The sequence below is a fragment of the Cavia porcellus genome, unplaced genomic scaffold (assembly GCF_034190915.1).
Source record: "Cavia porcellus strain 051 isolate PalLab524CR breed Dunkin Hartley unplaced genomic scaffold, mCavPor4.1 scaffold_22, whole genome shotgun sequence".
NCBI classification, from domain to species: Eukaryota; Metazoa; Chordata; class Mammalia; order Rodentia; family Caviidae; genus Cavia; species Cavia porcellus.
The window spans coordinates 55169939-55183283 of record NW_026947505.1 but is presented as its reverse complement, the minus strand read 5'-3'; the positions used below and the strand labels follow the sequence as shown (position 1 = coordinate 55183283).

The window sequence follows — 13345 nt, the reverse complement described above, 5'->3', positions numbered from 1 at the left end:
TGTCATATGTCTTTAAAACTTGTTAGGATGTTAAAATACATAGTCTCCTTTGATCAGAATCAAGGATGCTTTTAAAATGTTCAAATGCTATGACTGTAATGATTATTGCCTTGCCTTTTAGAATGCTCATCCCAACTGTGACATTTTAGTTCCCTTCCTAGTCACTGGGACATAACGTATGATAGCCTTAAAGGAGCAGAGCTGTATTTTAGCTCACAATTTGGAAGCTTTGGTCTTTGCACGGTTAGTGGCATGGTAGAAGGGCCAAAGTGGAAAAAAACTGCTCAGGTCATGGCATTCTGGCAGTCCAGACAGTGAGGGAGGAGCTGGTGAGAGAGAGAAACCCTTCCGGGCCATCCCATCTCCTCAGACCATACCCTGCCTCCCAACAGCAAGGCAGCTGTACCACCCCATCATCCAGTCACCTTCCAAACACGTGAGGCTTCCAAGCTATTAAATTTTCAAGACAAGGTCTCACTGTGTAGTTCAGGCTTGCCTTGGACTCACTGTGTAACCCAGGCTGGCCTTGTACTTATGATGATCCTTCTGCCTCAGCCTCCCAAGTGCTGGGATTACAGCTATGTGCAACTGCACCCTGCTGGGAACCATTTGAAATTAAACCCTAAACAGTGCATTTTAGATTAATCAGCTATTACCTGAGGAAATAAAATTTAATTTTTTATCACTTATATTCTAAGTCTAAATCAGATCATAAATTTATATTCAAAGCTGTAGTTACAGCTGTTAAAAATAACCAGTTCTAATTTTAGTACGTGTGCTGCTGAAGCAAACACATAAAAATAACCAGTTCCAATTATAACTATTTTTTGGAAGAAGAAGAACAACAGGAAAAACCAGTATCCAGTGCCAATTCTTTTCTTCCTTGACAGGGACAACTACTAAGAAATTAAAAACCAAAAGAGCAATGTTGGTATTCGTGTGGTAGAATTCTGCCTGCTTTTGTTTGTTTGTTTTTTTAATTTTCTATATTTCTGACTTAACTATACTGCTTTCCTAATGATACTGGTTTCTAATGATAAGAAATTAAGTTTTTAAAAACATGAAAACTAAGTAGAAAAAAATAATCCAAAACAAACCTTAAGTGGAATAAAAAGCTACCAGAAAATTTGGCAGTATATTATTTCCCCCAGTATAACCCCATACTCCCTTACAGAAATGCTAGTAAGGTTCAAAGATAAATAAAGAAGTGTATGAGTGTATATGTATGGATGTTGAAAATTGTGAAATGATTCAAATATTTAACAATTATTTAAATTATGGTACCATTAAAGAAACATAAACAGAATTAGATTCACTGTGGAGTATCGTCTTGTCTTTCAGTGATCAAGGTGACAAAGTGAAAGATTTGGGTAACAATAGAATTTTGTTTTAAAACAATATTTTGCTCATCTTGTCTTACCTTGCCTTCTTTGGAGACAGGGTCCTGCTATGTGGAGTCCAGGCTGGCCCTGAACTCTCTCATACAGTCCAGGCTGGCCTTGAACTCAATGATTCTTCTGTAACCCAAGTGCTGGGGTTACAGGCAGGAGCCACCATTCCCCGTTCAGTTGTTTTGTTGGAATTTTTAAGTGTTTTTGTTGTTGTTGTTAAATTCCTGTGAAGAAAGCCTGAACACAGTCCCAGATTCTCTGATGAGAAAAGCAGTAAAGTGAAAGTTAACTTGAAACATTAAAGTAAGTTTTTTGTAAATTACTGTATGTGACTGTTGATTCTTTTCACATTGTTAACCTTGGCACTTACGTCACAGAACTAAAATAAGTCAGTAAAGTTACAACTTCCATTTATGTTTTCTATGATGCTTTTTGCTACAGGTGGAAGATTCATTTCAGAAGGGTCGAGAAAAGAACAACGAAGAGCCTGATTCAAAATCTGATATTAAGGGGGAGGATAATGCCATTGAGATGTCAGAGGACTTTGAAGGGAAAATGCATGATGGGGAGCTTGAAGAACAAGGTTTGAGATTATTTGTCACCTTAGTCTTATTTTTGAAAGCACAAATATTTTATCTAGGGAGTTACAGGTTCTTAGCAGGCCTGTTGCAGTCTTTTGAAAAACTGCTTCCTGGGGCTGGGGGTTTGGAAAGCTCAGCAGCCTAAGTGCCTGCTTGGCAAACTCGAGGTTGTGAGTTTGATCCCTGGCACCAAAAAAACCCCAAACAAACCTTGTATAACTGCATGTGATGACCTCAGCAGCTTTCTCTGCTGTCTCTCTGTCCCACTGAGGCGGAAGTTCTGCAAATCCTTCTTGAGTAAACTAAGACCCTGCTTGATGTCCTGGCCGCTTCACATTAATTGTGGCAGCTCAGCACTGCACAATTGGAGAGAATCCCAAAGGCCAAGTTTGTATCTCCAATAGAGTGTCAACCTGAAGCAAGTTGTTCTGGGTAGTTTTTTTTAAATGAACATTCCTTACAAATACAATAGACATTTGTTGGGATGAAAATGAAGGAAACAAGGAAGATCCTGTAGGCCTGCCACTCAAGTCATTTAATAAATTCTGATGTATTTTTTCCACTTATAGTTCATATGCAGTTCTGTAGTCTGTTTTAGTTCTGATTTTAGATGTTTGATAAAATCACAGATATCAGTATTCTGCAGATGGGAGGGTGTAACTCACAAATCATCTAATCCCACCTGTCACTCCAGAGCTATGTAAGGCTCAGTGAGGGTGCAGAGTCTCACAGTGGGCAGTCCCGCAGCACCGGAGCCTGATGTCCCAATAGCACTCTTACTGTTTATCCATATTCTCCGGCGTTATCCCTCCACCATGCAGAATACAGCAGAAAGGGAGTAAATGCCAGAAGCGGCCGGGCCCTTTCTATACACAGAGAGCTGGGTTCCGCTGGGATCTACCTCAGCTCAGTGCCTTCCCTTTCAGAAGACGATGACGACAAATCTGACAGCGAGGGTGAAGAACTGGATAAACAGATGGGAGATCTCAACGGTGAGGAAGCTGACAAACTAGATGAGAGACTTTGGGGTGATGATGATGAAGAGGAAGATGAAGAAGACCACAGAACCGAAGAAACAGGCCCGGGAATGGATGAGGTATTAAGGGTTTCTCTGTCCCCACATTCACAGGCTGAGACCTGCCACCTGCTGCTGTTCCTTCCCTTTTTCTTCTTCTCTTTCTTTCCTCCTTTTCTTTTTCTCTTTAATCTTGCTGATTGTATAGAGAGGTAAAAGAGTAGCCTGACATGACTTAGCCCGTGTTTTATGGAGGAAGGAAGGTAAGATTCAGTATAGGTTCTCTAAACTGATTCTCTCATTGATAGTGAATTTCCTCAGCTCCCCGTTCAGGAGCATCCCAGGGCTGGGGATAACATGCAGTCAAAGAGAGCGAAGCCTCTGATAATCACACCACCATTCAAACAGTTGTTACCCTTGCAGTCGGGCCAGACTTGACCTGTTCTGCAGGTCGTGCACATGTCTATGGGGTACACCCACTAGGCACAAATTATCCATATCTACGAGGCTACACCAAACAGAGGTAATTGATGCAGAAGCAGTTTCTTGGATTAATTATGATGGACTCATTTTTCCTACTTGTAGGAAGATTCTGAACTTGTTGCTAAAGATGACAACTGGGATGCTGGGAATTTCGACAAAGACAAAAGTCAGCAAAATAAGAAACAAGAAAAAGAAGCAGCAGAATCTGATGATGATGGGCAAGGCCAAGACAAAATTAATGAACAAATAGATGAGGTAATAAGGATTTGAAGCTCATCTACTCTCCTATGTCTCAAGACTAGGGCCTCTGCTTCACATATTTCTTGGAGTGTTTCAGGACATTTTTTCCCCCAATCACTGATTTTTTTCTTATTGCCTTGTTAAACAAGTGTACAACAGAAACTCTTAAAAGGACATAAAATGTGTATTGGTTACTGATGAGGTAGTATGTATGCTGTTTGGACTTGTGCTGTAGTTTGGAAGCTAAAACTTATGATCCTTTAATCTCATAAGTTTCTTCTTGAGTTTGAAGTAATACAGGCTCTGTTATCCTTGGAAAACCTAAAGGGAGGTGAAATTTGAAATTCTAACATGAAATGCCTAAAAAAATTATGAAAATACTTAAGTATGCTGATATAATTTTACGGAAAACAGATATGGTATTTTTTTGGTGTGGTATACATAATTTCATGGATATTATATTTTTTTAAAAGCTCTTTCTCTGTGATTTTTTTTTGTTTGTTTTTTTAACACAATACTGGCAAATCTCCCTGTTTTCTTTATGATCCCAAAGAGAGAATATGATGAGAATGAGGTGGACCCTTACCATGGCAATCAGGAACAGCTGCAAGAAACTGAGGCCTTAAACCTTCCAGATAACTTGAACCTTGACAGTGAAGACCAGAATGTTGGTGAGGACACAGACAATGAGGAAGGAGAAGGTAAGTCTTCTAGAACCCCAGAGTGTTGGGGCCAGTTTATATGTATTGTTTGGTTGGCCCAGTCCCAATTTGAGAAAACCACTTTTCATTTAGGTTTCTCCTGTGAGTAGACTTACAGCTCCTAAGCCAGCAGATCTGACACTTCTGTCCTAGATCCCAGCATTGCTGCGTGCGCCCTGCATCTCTCCATCTCTCTCACACCTCCATCTCTCCACAGCTGTTACTCTGTGCCTGTCTTGGGGGTCAGCATCAACACTAATGCAGTCCTGGTGTATGCCTGGGCTTGCCTTGCAGTCAGTCTGGTTGCAGTTTTTTCAGGGAGACGATGATTTCAGCTATTAATTATTGTGTATTCTGAAATACAGTCATTGTAATGGCAAATGAGACTGAACAATTCCAATAAAATCCATGCACAAGATAGTAATCAATACCTTTGTCATCAACTTTTCAACTCTGCGAACCCTCTAGGGAGTGCTCTGTGGTAGAAAGTACTGTGCAGGATTCCCCCACGATGAAGGGTCCCAGTTTGTGCTGATTAGTGAAGCAGACACAGATGTGACTCGGCCTTATGCTGATGTGAATGAGTTACCACATATTTGAGAAAACTGTTTCTAAATACATACATACATATGCATATGTAAAGATACCATATTGGAACAAAACTAGCAAAGTAAAAAAGAATGAATAAGTGTTACCTTTTATAATTGCATAAAAAGGCAATTTTGGAATCTAACGGAAATCCTGGAGTCAACAACCAAGCAAACTTAAAATTAAGATTGATCCACTGACAGTGCAATCCTGTTTCCCTTAGGATACTGTGTACACATACTAAGGAACAATTATTTAAAGTTACTTCCTAATGAAATTAAGTGATTTCTGGAAAATCAAAATGTAGAAAACCAAATCTCTTAATAAAACTTGTGCAAATAAGATTGTTTCCATTTGAATGTCAGATATTTTCTGTGTGTGATAAAAAAGTGTCACTGACTAAAAATAACAATCATAACTGACCATTCCTTTGGGGTTTTCAAGTTTGATTTTTTTTAAGTAGATTACTTTTTTACTGAAATGATTGTATGTAATACGAGAGTGATTAGAATAGGGATGGACAAATTTTTTCTATAAAGTACAAGGAAAGTATTTTCGGCTGCTGCGTGTACTCAGCTCTGTAGTAGCGAATGGGAGCAGCTGTAGACAGCGCGCAGGGGAGGGTGCAGCACACAGGTAACAGGACGGATGTGGCTGGGTTCTAGTAAACTTTCACTGACAGAAACACGGAAAGCCGGGTTTGACCTTTGGGCTGTAGTGTGCCAGTCCCTGGCTTACAGGATTATAAAATCTTTGCACAATTAGTTCCCAGTTTAAGAAATTACAAGTTTTAAAAAGTCTGAGTTTCTTTTTCATTGTATCTACCCAGAAGAAAATCCATTGGAGATCAAAGAAAAATCAGTGGATACAGAAGAAGCAGGTCATGAAACTGAGGAGATGACGGCAGAGACTGAGGCTGAGGCTGAGCAGAACGAAGGTGAAGGTCCACATGAGCCCGAGGAAAAGCCCCACGGAGAAGACAAGGAGGAAGGAGAGGAGGAGATGGACACAGCAGCTGATGACCAGGACAAAGTTACTGCTGAACAGCCTGAAGGAAACTTAGAGGAGCAGCAACAATCTCTGGAGGAAAAGGACAGGGAAGATACCGCGGACGGGGGAGAAAAGAGCATCCCTGTTGAAGAAGGTCTCCAGACCCAGGTATTAAGGGATGTGTGGCTTTTTCTTCAGTTGAAAATGAGAACGAGCTGGATGTGGTGTTGCACACCTGTAATCCCAGCACTTGGGTTGTGAGGCAGGAGAATTGCCACGAGTTTAGGCCATCCTGAATTAGACTGAGAACCTGTCTCAAAAAAAAACAAAATAAAAAAAATAAAAAAGAAAGACTGCTTTATTCTCAGTTATGTAGAACTGCTCATAGGTAGCTCCGCAAGAGTTTTCAATTTCCATTTAAAGACCGCCTCTGAGCAGTCTCCTTCTGCAGAGTGGAAAGCTTGCTTGCCTTGCAGACTCCTCCCCCATGTTCACTCCCACATTATTTAATGCTGTCTGATTTCTTTGCTGAAGCAGAAAGAAGACGGTGAGAAGTCAGACACAGAGGAGCAGGTGCCAGAAGCCGCCGAGAGGAAGGAGCACGCGTCCTGTGGGCAGACCGATGTGGAGAACGTGCAGAGTGCACAGGCTGTGGAGCTGGCTGGGGCTGCGCCTGAGAAGGAGCAGGGGAAGGAGGTGACCCATCTTCACTGCCTGGCCCTGCTGCCTTTTCCTGTTGGAAGTCACATTTTCTTTAGCCATAGTTGGTTTATGTGTGATCTTTTATGCTGTTGTTGATGTCTGAGAGGTTCTCATTTTGGGAGAAAATTATTGTATGCATACTTTTGTCTGCCTCTTAGAACAAACCTCAGAACATTTGCTATAGGCTTATTTAAGGGATACGCTTAGTAAGGAAAAGTTACTAGACATGTTCTCAGTAAAAAAAATCTGGTTCATATTCACAGAAAGCTTCTGAGGAAGGAGGTGCTAGTTTAGACTTTATGTACCTGTGCATTTTCAAACAGCACTGAATATCAGACTGATTGCTGATTAGCCTCACATATTAGGCACCTATTAGGTGCTAAGCATTTTCATTACGTTACCAACTCCCCAGAATAGCCCCATGATAGGTAATATTGTTTTTGCTGTTTTTCCATTTTACATTTGAACAAAATAAGCCTCAGTGAAGTTAAATAACAACTTGAAGGGTGCTCAGCTGGTTGGTGAAGCAGCCTGGTTTCTGAGGTCTGTCTTCTCTTTCACGTAAAGTGTTAACGTTTTGTAGACAGTGAACCATTCGGCTTTGTAGAACACAGGCACCAAGGAAGATAACCTAGACCTGGGTGTTGATACTCCTGTTTTTCTTCCCAACTGGCCATTAGTCATGGGGGGTTCCCGAGCAGCCGGGTAGGTAGGTCTGATCAGCTGGCTCGGAGATGAGCACAGCAGTGAGAGAAATACTTGCTGCAGCGCAGTAACCAGCATTTGTAATGGCTTCTCCACCTCACCCTTTTATTGTTTGGATTTCCTAGGAACATGGAAGTGGAGCTGCAGATGCAAACCAGGCAGAAGGCCACGAATCCAATTTCATTGCCCGACTGGCCTCCCAAAAACACACCAGGAAAAATACACAGGTTTCTATCACTCTTCCTCTAAACTATAGTGAAATCTGCATATTGAAAAGGATGCTCTAAAATGCAGTAGATTAAAAAAGTGCCATACCCCCGACCTTCGCTCCCCTGCAGACAGGATGATGATAGCATGATGGATGAACCAGGACCATCGGTTTTCCCTCTGGGAATTTGTCACTGGGCGTTCTTCCCTGCACTGCCACCCAGCTCTGCTGAGAGCCTGAGAGCCCAGTGTTGCATTTTCTTGTTGTCCATCACCAACCACTCACTTTTTTCAGTTACTGTTATTTTTTTTTAAGATGAGATATAATTCATGCTCATGAAATTACTGTATAAAAACAAATCCCCTAGAAAGGTATGCTGACCTACCCTCAAGCCACCTAAGGAACCATTCCAAGAGCAAGTTAATGCTACTAGTTTTATCAATTTTTAGAGATACTTTCCTTGTAGGTATTGTGGATATAATATGTGTTATGTGTACATGTGTATTTCTCCACTTTATTTCAGATACAAAAATATAACTGTAGAAATATATGTAAGCCTTGTTCTTTTTAATAGCTGTACTGAATTTCACTGTTGTATGACTAATTTTACTGTGTTTCCTTGAGTCTTCTTGTCATTACAAACAAGATTCAGATGAATTTCCTTGTTTCTTCCTTCAGAGTTTTAAGAGGAAGCCTGGGCAGGCTGACAATGAACGCTCAATGGGTGATCACAATGAGCATGTACATAAGAGGCTGAGGACTGTGGATAATGACACTCAGCCTGAACAGGGCCAATCTCAACCTCACGTCCAGGTGGAAGACACGGATGTATTTGAGCATATTAAACAAGGAAGCGATACGTATGACACACAGACCTATGGTATGGTGCAGGAAAGGGTTCTTGGTCATTAAGTTCTTGGGAAATCCTAGGTCGCATGACTGTGAACTTGCCAGGCATATTAGGAGGGACAGAAAATGTCTCTCTTAGCTATGTTCACTTTAAAAAGAAACACAGAATAAATAAATAAGAGCATTCTTTAAAGCAGAAAACTGAAATCTGTTTTTGGTATAAAACTATCCATAGCCAATTATAAATGCTTAGGGTTTCTGGGTTCAAAGTAAGTCTTCTAAATACCCTGTGAACAGTTAGCCACATCCAAGCCTAATGCTTACTCAAGTTTTCTTGCTGCACGTTTTTCTATGATCACCTCCAGGTAGGTCTCTACGGTGGTAGGAGATATGAACTTCAGATATGTATTTTTACTCATCAGTGAAAAGATGCAGGAGAAAAATTTGCAGCACAGAAAGGATTCTAGGCTTCTTGGTAGTTTCATTCCTGATGTATAAACTAGTGGTAACAGTATCTCGCTGTAAAGATGGTATAAAAATGACTCCTCTGCAGTAGGTCTTTTTGTCACGCTTATTTGAAATGAAAACACTAAAACTAAAAACTGTATAACTGGTCCAGTTCCTTAATGGTGCAAGATCCTACTGTGGATCTTCTGTCTTGGAATTTGTGACTCTTTTTTTTTTTTTGACGTGAAAGGGATAGAGAATGCTCTGGTCTGCTCTGGTCTAGGCACAGAGAGGAATATCTTTCTAAAACTTTGGCCTTACCAAGCTAAGCTATCCCAGATGTCCTGTCTGCACTTCGAACCTTCTGCTTTGTGTCAAAAACTCTGAGCCTTTTGCTGCATGATCATGGAATTCTTATGAGCTAGGATAGGCCATAGAAGTGAGCACATGAAGACCAAAGAAGTTTAACAAAATTTATCCAAGATTACAGTGCTGTGATTTCAGTGTTAGTCTGGGATCCTTTTTTAAACCATTTTTATGTTTTGTAGTACTGGGAATTGAACCCAGGACCTTTGGACTCAGGTACTTCCTCAGCTCTTTTTTAATTTTTTGAGACTCTCACTGATTTGGCTGACCTCAAACTTGAGATACTCCTGCCTCGGCCTCCGATAGTACTGGGATTACGGGTTGTACCACTACGCTGTTTACTGTTAACTTTTGGTGAACTACACTTCACTTACAGGTTGGTGACAGAGGGTGATTTTCACTAGCTCTTCTGAGCCATGTGCCCATACTGTCCTAATTGATTGTGTGGTCATACCAGAAAAACCCTAGCCAGTCACTATTTCAGTGGTCACATGTATAGTTATACTGTGTCAGTTACCATTGCCCACTAATTGCTTTATTCTGCAAAAACCTAAGCTTTCTAACGTATGCGGAATTCTTACAGATGTGGCCAGCAAGGAGCAGCAACAGACTGCAAAAGAGTGGAGCAGAGGTGAGGAGGAGGAGGAGGAGGAGGAGATAGAGGATGTCGTCATGGATACGGAGGAGCAGGAAGAACTTAGAACAGCAGACACGGAGCAGCTGAAGCCAGAGGAAGTCAAGTCAGGAGCCACAGCAGCTTCCGGTAAGTCCTGCTCCTGACCAGCAACGCCCTCCACAGGCTGTCGGATTCAGACATGTCAGTTCTCTGGCCTGGGGTCTAGTCTACTGTTTTCTATTTCACATTCTAAGCCATGGCTCAGATAATTACCTGAGCAAATACTAATTTGACTGTATTTTGTTTGGGGTAGAAAGATGGAGTAGAATGAAGGACGCTGTCCTTTTAGGAAACCCGTCGAATCTCCATCAAAATTCCATCAGTGTTTGAACATATGTAGGACGTAGTATATTTACCACAATTGTGATGAGGTGTATCCTTGATTACTGTGGTTATTAAAAAAACAATGAGAAAAATATGAGTGTGAGAAGGTACCAGGTTTCCATTTCCTAGCTGATTGCATTAGGCAGTTGTTTGCACCTGACATAAACAAAAGGAGGAAAGCTTTATTTTGGCTCATGGTTCAGGGTTTCTGATCTGCTGAATCCAAGGCAGAAACACGGCAGAAAATGTGACAGAGGACAGTTACTCTCATGGCAGTCAGGAAGCAAACAGGAAAAGAGCCAGCGTGCCAGAGAGGAAAGAGCCAGGGAGAACACACACCCTCAGAGCCACAACCCCTAGTGACTTGCTTCATCCAGTCAGGCCCTACCTCACATTGGCAATAAGCCCATTAGCTAATTAATTCTGAGTCATGTCCCAAAAGCCCATCAGGTAATGCTCGCACCTTCAACATAATAAGCCTTTTGGGAGATACTTTGGATTCCACCTGTAACACCAAATCCTGTTACCAATTTGTTTTTAAAAGGGGTGTGCATATAGCAAATTATCAACTTTATCAGAGATGCAATAACTATAGGTTTGAAAGAACTTGCCAGAAACTTTCTTTATGTCTACCCTCAGAAATGTTAAGACAATGTCCATTGCCCTGCCATTTACCATAGTGGGAAAAACAGAGCTGTGAGTCTAGATTTCCCTTAATTTAAAACTCTAGCTTTGCTTATTACTTTTTAGGTTGAGGCAAATTGTTTTTCTTTGCTCATTTTCCCTGTCTGTAAGGTAAAACAATGGTTTTTGTTTTTGCAGTCCTGAGTATTGGACCCCTAGGCCTCATGTCTGAGAGCTCTCTACAGTGAGCCATACCCTGAACCCCTTAGTTTCTATTTTTATCAACATTCTACATGTGCATGACCGAAAGAGTCATGTGGTTTTTAAGACTTATTAAAGCAAACTACAGTCTTGGTTCTCCTCTCCAGAACAGTGGCTTGCTGTCCCCTCAGGTGAGGGGAGGGAAAGTCAGTAAGAACTTGCAGCGACCTTCCCACTGCACATGTGGGACTGTGATGAGTGAATGAGTCGAGCTGTTCATGGCTAGTACGTGTGACAGGAAAGGCTCTTCCGATAACATGGTAAATGAAACTGTGTCCTTACGTGGAAATAGGCTTTGATGAGATGGAGACCCATACTGGTAAAACAGAAGAGCAAGAGAAGCCCAAGACAGACGGCTCCCAAAAGGAAACAGTGGATAAGAAACCAGAAAGAAGCCAAGATTCAACCATTCATACAGCCCATCAGTTCCTCATGGATACAATTTTTCAGGTACTGAAAGTTTTACAAATTGTTCTGCCAGTTACTAAAGCAGGAAGTTTATATTGCTTTTAGATCTTTGGCTTTAGAGCTTTATGGAACATCTGATTGTCTAGAATGTATTAAGTCCTTACAGAATTTTCAAGAATATTACTGGAGTGCACAAATGCTTTATGGTGTTTTTTTTTTTTTTTTTTAATGCAGTGCTGGAGTTTGAACCAGGGTCTCACACGTGCTAAACAGGTCCTCCTCCAGTGAGCTGTACCCCAGCCCACAAGTCTTAATCCCAGGGTCACTGTGTCAGTCACTTTGCTTATCACTGACACACACACCCAGAACCCATAAATTAAAGAGGAAAGGTTTATTTCGGCTCCCATTCCAGTCCATAGGCCAAGCACAGTGGCATGGCAGAGGAAAGCTGCTGGCAGCAGCAGGGACCGGAAGCAGAGCATCAAGAGGAGGAGCCGGTGCGGAGGATAAAGCCTCGCCCCACAGTCACTCACCTTTTTGAACAAGCCCCCAGAATTCTGTTTCATTTCAGAAGACCTTCCTGTGGTCACAGGAGCTTTAGGGGCACATCTTGTTACGAACATCACGTTATGAAGCATCATGGGTCTGGCCCTCGGCCTTCACATTCTGCCCTCTAGATCTTTGTGTAAGGGACTTCAGGTCAGTGAACAGTTCATGATAGTGAAGCGGCCAGAATCTTAGCATAATGCCTACATTTAGAGATGTTTAGGTTGTGTTCCCCTAATGGTTTGATTTAATGACAGTATAGATTAGGGACCAGTTAAGGTTTGGTTTTTGTTTGGCTGGGGTAGATTTATGCATGTTGAGAGTATTCTTTATTCCACATTGTTTCTCTAAATGGAAAACCAAACAGTTGTCTAGCATCTTCTCACTGCATCCTTAAATTTGCTTAAGTTTTGAATCTCAGGCATTGGACTGCATCCCAGTCACACTGCGGGGAGAAGGCAGGCAGTAGTTGGTGATTCCCACCTGGGCCACCTCTTATCTGTGGCTTTTTGTTCTCAGCCCTTTTTAAAAGACGTCAGTGAGCTAAGACAGGAGATGGAAAGACAGCTGGAAACCTGGCAGCTGCAGGAATCTGGAAATGCGGAAGAAGTAAGTCACCGGGGTTTCTTCCTGAACACCCTTTCCTCCCCCTAATTACTCATTCTTTATTAGAAGTCATAAACAGTCTTTTCGTGTAAACTTGATAACTTAAAAGTTACTATAAACATAGGTCTAGTTATGTCAGATTTTATCAATTAGGAAAGAAGTTTTGGAAATGGTAGATTCTACATTGGACCCTAAACATGAGTAACAGTTACACAGTTATATGGGTGAGGTACAGTGTTTATGTACTTTTATGCAAATATTTCTGTTCATCTATAGACATAAATGTTTGTGAGCCTATTTACTAACTCCTTCAACTGACGTCCTGCTGTGCGTCTCCCTACTGCATAGCTAACATTATGAACACTGTAGGGTTTATTTTATTAGCATATCAATGTATTACATAATGTTTACACTCCTTTTGAGAAATGAGTACATGTATATAACACCTTAATTCTTTTTCAGTCCCCCTTTTTTGTACATGTTTATAGTACATAATGTTTACGTTCCTTGTATGGCATTTGTACATATGTGTAACATACCCCGATTCCTTTCCTCTATTTCTTGGTCTCCTTCCCATTTGAGAATGATCTATCTCCCCACTTCCCATTATCTTTTGCTCTTCATATTTATTGTG

General features: G+C 41.2%; 1 protein-coding gene across 6 annotated transcripts in view; it reads left to right on the top strand.

The window, feature by feature from the left end:
• Positions 1 to 13345, top strand: part of Mdn1 (midasin AAA ATPase 1) — a 160380-nt gene that overhangs the window by 139594 nt on the left and 7441 nt on the right. For 3 of the 6 annotated variants that reach the window (XM_063233222.1, XM_063233219.1, XM_063233224.1), the window contains 11 exons: positions 1833 to 1974; positions 2899 to 3068; positions 3573 to 3725; positions 4264 to 4411; positions 5829 to 6157; positions 6524 to 6685; positions 7522 to 7623; positions 8283 to 8484; positions 9850 to 10029; positions 11444 to 11601; positions 12625 to 12714. In XM_063233222.1, the coding sequence (XP_063089292.1) occupies positions 1833 to 1974; positions 2899 to 3068; positions 3573 to 3725; positions 4264 to 4411; positions 5829 to 6157; positions 6524 to 6685; positions 7522 to 7623; positions 8283 to 8484; positions 9850 to 10029; positions 11444 to 11601; positions 12625 to 12714 (1836 nt within the window). The remainder of the gene's footprint in view (positions 1 to 1832; positions 1975 to 2898; positions 3069 to 3572; positions 3726 to 4263; positions 4412 to 5828; positions 6158 to 6523; positions 6686 to 7521; positions 7624 to 8282; positions 8485 to 9849; positions 10030 to 11443; positions 11602 to 12624; positions 12715 to 13345) is intronic. The other 3 variants (XM_063233223.1, XM_063233220.1, XM_063233221.1) reach the window with 2 other exon arrangements.